This window comes from Salvia splendens, chromosome 1 (assembly GCF_004379255.2).
Source record: "Salvia splendens isolate huo1 chromosome 1, SspV2, whole genome shotgun sequence".
Taxonomy (NCBI): Eukaryota; Viridiplantae; Streptophyta; class Magnoliopsida; order Lamiales; family Lamiaceae; genus Salvia; species Salvia splendens.
Genome location: NC_056032.1, coordinates 32,154,404 through 32,160,877, shown reverse-complemented (window position 1 = coordinate 32,160,877; position 6,474 = coordinate 32,154,404). Strand labels below are relative to the sequence as shown.

General features: G+C 35.0%; 1 protein-coding gene across 1 annotated transcript; it reads right to left on the bottom strand.

The window, feature by feature from the left end:
* Window positions 1-3,390: 3,390 nt before the first annotated feature.
* On the bottom strand, window positions 3,391-5,971 carry LOC121798268 (probable proteasome inhibitor). Its single transcript, XM_042197188.1, has 9 exons — window positions 5,641-5,971; window positions 5,349-5,520; window positions 5,108-5,254; window positions 4,763-4,846; window positions 4,302-4,379; window positions 4,173-4,204; window positions 4,030-4,093; window positions 3,875-3,952; window positions 3,391-3,682 (listed from the first exon to the last, which is right to left on the bottom strand). Exons 1-9 carry the CDS (start codon window positions 5,813-5,815, stop codon window positions 3,610-3,612), a joined length of 903 nt encoding a protein of 300 aa, XP_042053122.1. The 5' UTR covers window positions 5,816-5,971; the 3' UTR covers window positions 3,391-3,609.
* Between the last annotated feature and the right edge of the window lie 503 nt (window positions 5,972-6,474).

Here is a 6,474-nt window from a genome sequence, read left to right as displayed (position 1 = left end):
AGGAGTTTTTGTATAATACATGAACTTTTTTAGATTGTTTCTGATTTTGCGCATGACTTTAATTCTTTTACTGTTCTTATACTATGATTTTATTTGTATAAAATTGGTCGCGATTTATTCTCGTCGCATTACCACATGAGATCGTGAGAACATCACAATAAATGTCAAAATTTAAGTTATCACGTGTTTAAGTTTATAAGAAAAATATAAAAGGCTCAAAATTCATGTAATTTATGCCAATCATCTCTTGCATTTCAAGTATTGTGGCAGAATTATCAAAAGATTTTTTTTGAGGTTTGGAGAAGCAGTTATTTTTTAAGCAATTAATTAAGTCGAAAGAAATCTACATTTCGAGGTTATTAGATAGATGGGATAAAAATAAAATGGATATGATAAGAATGTGGTTGATAGTAAAGATAGAATAAGGTAGATATTATAATGGTTATTTGGCAGATAAGATTCAAAATCAAAATAATAGTATAAGTTAGATATTTGGAAACATATAGTATTATTTTGTAAAGCAAACAACATGATTACAGGAGATAAACTCAATCATGATCTTGGCTTATAAATCGTAACAAACGAAACCAATTAATATGTATGGTTTAGCTCTCACTTCTCCACTCATACATTAAAATGGATAAGTAACGTCTACATCATTTCTACTATGTAGGGCCAAATTACTGATTTGATAACTCTAGGACCACACAAATTTAGATTCATGCAATTACAAAGCGAGTCAGAATTGATTGTATTGTTGAAAACATAATGTTAATCATAATAATGCATAATGAATGATTAAGAGTTATAGTAATGTGTGTCGTATAATGTGTACTATGTCGCATAAATTAACTAAATTATTTAATCACCGTCGATGGAATAACATTATTGTCAGAATTGGGGCAATAAATATCTTAATCTAATCCTTATCTTAATCTGGTGGTCTCTGTCCTATTTCAGTCTATGTGGGCAAAAATGTTTCCCTCACATATCTTCTACAACAAAGGCACTCCGATTAGTCGTGTGGGGTAACACATGGACTTGAAGAAAGATATAGAAGTAGAACTACTTGTAATTTTTACTATAAATGAGATCACGACGATTTTCCTCTTCTAGAATCATAAAACTATATCACATTGAATTCATTTGTGTGATAGTACAATTTCTAAATTATTAGTACTACAATAAATCATAAACAGTTAATGGTTCAGATTATGTACATGGAAAGACGTGTTTTATTTGAGTTTCCCCTACATATATTTCCAGTCATCCCTTTCTTTTTGAAGTCAAAAGACAGAAATCAATGAAATATCTCTTGGATCCAAAGGGTTATTTCCTAATAATTGTTGTACCTCACAACTCACATTAATTGGCTGACAAAAAGTAATGATTGAGTTCTTGGGTTTTCGAAATAGTGTAAAAAAGAAATGTTTTAAATCATTGCTGTTTGACTGAGACCTGTTCGAGTTATTTCGAATTGTTTGTTGACACGGACAAAGTTAGGAAAAATCTCTGAAATTATTTCAATAGTGAACCTTGGACATATTACAGTTCCAAATCAAATCTCTTTAGAAAGAAGATCTTTTGTCTCATCCAATCCCCTTATGAAACTTTCATTATTAGGTTAGCCATAAACTTCACATGTTTCTAGCCATTCACATGGCATCATCAAATAAAACAAGTCTTGGTTAAGACCCCAGACGCTCAAGTAGAATTGGCGCATTCCAAAAGTTTGGGGATCCGACTACAAGAAGATAGGCAGTCTGATACAAGACCACTTTGGCATTTTTCCCTTTTATTTTTTCAATTTTCTTTTTAGCGAGATTTTACATAGAGTACTAGAGTGAATTTCATAATTTGATTTTGTAATGGAGGTTTTTTTTTCTATACAACTAAGATAACCCTACTTATTTATATACAACGAAATTATAATAATTTATACACCAGCAGAAACAAGGGTGGCTAAAGCCCCCATCAACCAATGTTAATTAAAATTCTTATGAAATCGTTAGACATTCATTCTATGTGAAATGTGTGAAAAATTCCTCATCAATAAATTGAATCCTAAAAATATTGTCTCGATATATATCTAATTGAATCAGAGAGTTTAAAAAAGGGGGTAAAATGATTAATGTTGTAAAAGAATCTCCATAGCCCAACTATCTAGGCCCGTTTACGAGCAACGTGGGATTGCTCTTGATTTTTTTTCTTTTCAATCCTCTAATACAGAATGTCATTTATATTTATCAACAGCACTTATTTCCCAATTTTAACAAGCCCGTAAACCCTGATTACTTGGTGCACATTATTGAGAGCGTTAATTTATATGCAAGAATTTATATTTCAAATATCAAATGCAAGAATTTATATTTCAAATATCAAATGTATAATACTCTTTGTTAAACTCTTCAAATTTTATCCCTTACTAATAATTACATCTTATCTATATAAGAATGGATAACCCTCCCGCCTTTTAAAGTGGCGAATCGATTCATGTCTAGTACAGTAGTACTCTCTTGATCCTCCACTAAATACCTTATTTTGTCATTTTAAAATATTAGTCAATTACATATCTCATTTCACTAAATCATTTCATTTACATTTTTATTAACTTTCTCCCTCAGTTCCTCACGCTCCTTATTGCATAAAGCATGAGTAGATGGCAAACGGAAGAAGTGGGAGTATCAGCTATGAAGAGTACTCCATGTTATGGAAAAAATAAATAACTAATTATCTCCAAAGAAAAATAAAAATCTCTCCATTGTCTGGTAATTATTGCATAACTCCGTCATGTAGAGTATTTATAGCATGCATACCCAAACTCTATTACACAATAAATTTGGATGAGATCCAAAATTTACGATTTTAAGCCAATATAATCGTCGGAGCAAATTCTTTAAAAATTAATAGTCCGTTAAAAGTTAATAACATAATAACGATATCATTTTAATGCACATAAATTCTACTCCTAATTTGTTACTACTGCTTTCAATTTCGCTCCTAATTTCTTTTAAGAAAAAGTCAGATGAATAAAAATTCATGTATTTGGATTTAAAACTTTTTCAAGAAAAATGCATATTTATATACAAATACTCATTCAAAATAGCATGTGGCCGCCATAGTCTACTTAAAAGATAAAAATAATAAGTATAATACTATAAAATACTATTAGTAATATCTTCATAAAGTATTAAGTACGAATACTATCTCTTAAAATTTGGTAAAGAATCCTATTTTTCTACTATATCAATACAAGAATAAAGGATAGAGCGAAACAAATCATAATGGTTACTTAAAAGCCAAAATCTTGAAAAATGGCCCTCTGCCTTCACTCTCCAAGAAACACCAACGTAGAAAATAAATGGGAACAACAAAACTAAAAATCAAGTCTAACAAACAAGAGCAGAAATTGTTTTTTATACTGGTGTCTAGCAACAATACCAACTAAACAAAAAGCACCCATTTTATTGCTATATACTATACCACATATGGCAGCATGCTTCAAATTTAGATGGTATAACAAAAAAACTAATGTGATTAAAGCAGAAATGATATATTCTCTCCTGTAATGTGTGCCATTTCTCTCCTGTATTGTTTGCCTTGTTGTTCCTATATAAAATCCGAGCCGTTGTGGAAGTGCTCCAAGTCTGGATGTAACCCTCCTCCAGATCTTGGTGGATTTCTGGATACATTCATGTTAGTATATGCAGCATGCGTGTTAGGAATGTGCATTGTGTCACAGAATCAAGAGAAAAAAAAATTAAAATTACGGTGAAATATAGTCATGGACAATTGGACTCCATCAAACAAGCATTCGTGCTAATCACATGTACTCCTCATTACTCAACTAGACAACGAAATCATTGTAAACTACCTGGCAAATCGACCAGGCTCAAATCCAGGTACATTAGGAGGTCCATAAGGATCAAAGCGGGCACCAGGGGGTACACCTCTGTTCAGAAGATACGCGTGTTAGCTCATCAAAGAATACATACTACTATCTGTCAGAGAGAGAGAGACAATACTCACGGTAGACCACCAGGAAATCCAGGGCCACGAGTTCGATCCCCAAAGAACCTCGGATCATCGGGACCTGCAAACAAACAATGAAAAGTTAAGACAGCAGAATAAGCTATTTCCAATTAGACTTGCAATCGACACCGGACACATACCCACCAACATGCTTCCACCTCCAAAATCACCCCTGCAAGAAGTTGGAATGAATGTTACCAATAAATGCACAACTCAATTTCATGCATAAGAACTCGAAAGTATCTCAATATAGCAATGAATAATCAAACCTGGATGGGTACATTCCAGCCCCTGGGCCAGGAAAGAGGTCACTGCCGCCAAAACCAGGAATTGCGGGAACAACGTATCTGCATAGTCATATGCAGTAGTCTAGTAAGTATTGTAAGTTTGTAACCAGCATCAAATTTATCATTTTGTAGTGCACTCAGTTTTATCTTGCTACTGAAGCAAATGAAAAGTAAAAGTGGTTGTCCTAAAGTACGTTTAGAGAAAAAATTACGGAACTACTTGTTGCTGTGGAGTGCATTTACTGTAGCATCAGGAGAGCCACTTATATATGGTCTTTAAGAATATTGAAAATGTCCACTGCAGGATCTAAAGTAAGTAATTCAGATCATTCAAAGATATTGGGGGAAGTGACAGTGTGAGGTTAACCAAAGTGCTTATCAAATATCCTACCACCGAACATCATATAGGCTAGAACATCTAAGTAAGGGATCAGGAAAATTACCCAGGATGTAAGGGCATGTAAGGGTCTTCCGTGTCAGGTCCTACCCTGAGCCGATCTCTTTCTTCTCTTATACTTGCCTCTGTACTACAATTCACATAACAAAGCAACCTAAGAAACGGATACATGAGGCCTATAATAAACTAGTGTAAGATTATGCAGACAAAGCAAAACAGCACAGAAGGAATACATATACCAACAACCACCAGACAAACAGAATTCAACCAACTCAAACAAATGCCAAGTGTAGCACAAATTAAACAAGCAATGCTCCGGCATGGCCACTACCACAGTTACATTAGAACCAAGTAAATAGCAATGATGAAACAACATAAATAACTGGAGTACCTAGAGCTTTTCGCTGAGGAGCTAGAAGCCGAAGAAGCATCCAGTTTGTTTAAAACTTCCTTGTTAACATTCTCTACCAGCTTCCCCAAATTCTTGAACTGCGAACCATAATTGTTCCCAGCATCCTCTTGGACATACTCACCAGCACTACAAACCGATATACTAATGAGTAAACCGCCTCGAAAAACCCTTTATTTTTAAGCAAAGATAATATGAAAGCTCTTATACTTGTTCAACTTACTCCAGTTCAAGATGCAGAGGCTCGGAGCCTCCTTCCTTGAGAACATCAACGATCAATTTATCATTCATCACAAGGCACTTCACGAGCACCTTTTTTGAACCCTTCTCCGGGTTCGAGTACACGAACGCATAATTATCTTCGACATCGTTCCAACCATCCATCCCAACTTCATCTGCACGAAATCACATCCGCAGCATAAAACAAATTGAACATATAGATATTGGGGAAAATAGCATTCTCAATTTATCAGCGATCGGAAAAACCCTAAAATAGTGAAATTCTCGTAAATTACCTTTGCAGGATACGGAAAGAGCGTCGTCGGTGAAAGCGGGAGGACCGGTGGCGTGGAGGACGTATCCGGTGGCAACAAAGGAGGCGTGGACGGCGTACGCTGCCTTATCAAAGGCGGTGCGGAATTGTGGCCGCGCCGCCCGTATCACCGCCAAAATCGACTGCTCAGTAGCCATAATCAGGGTTTCGTACTGCTTTACGCTGTAGATTCTGGGTGTTGTTGCTAAATACTTCGCCTACTGTCTTTCTTCTTCTTCAAGTCTAACAAATTTTAGACTAAATGTAAGTTAAATGTTTCCAAAATGTAAATAGGGATGACGAATTTTCCCAAAATTGGGACAATTTGTCATTTTTATCATTATCAAAAATTAAGGGGTTTAACTATATTAATTGGAAGCCATACTTGAAAAAACCATTTTTCTAGTTAAAAACAACCCCAATTACACCAAAACGCATCTCAAATCCCCTAATTTTGCGTTTTTTGAACAACAGGTACCCAAATATGGGGTAACACTGTAGCTACTGCATAATTTGTGAAAAATTGCAAAACACCCCTTCTTATTTATGTATTTGTTGGGGGAAGAAACATACATGTTGCCCGATGAAGAGGAAATGACGGAAACAAGAACCATAGAGAGAGACGACGGGTTCTGTATTTCTTCATATGAAGAAGTAGGGATGTCAATCGGGACTCGTTCGAGTTGTCGGGTCATTTGGGTACGGGCTATTTGGGTTATGATTTTTTCGGGTTATAAAAGTTCGACCCTAATCCTTCGGGTTTCGGGCTAACCCACCAGGTTATTCGGGCCAATGCGTATTTTTAATTCTTTTCATA

Excerpts from the sequence above, each read along its gene's own strand:
- LOC121798268 (XM_042197188.1), bottom strand. The coding sequence starts at position 5,815 with ATGGCTACTGAGCAGTCGATTTTGGCGGTGATACGGGCGGCGCGGCCA. Across the intron at positions 5,255-5,348 it reads CCTCTGCATCTTGAACTGGA|TGCTGGTGAGTATGTCCAAG; the intron begins GTAAGTTGAACA and ends ATCGGTTTGTAG. Across the intron at positions 4,205-4,301 it reads GCTGGAATGTACCCATCCAG|GGGTGATTTTGGAGGTGGAA; the intron begins GTTTGATTATTC and ends AACTTCTTGCAG.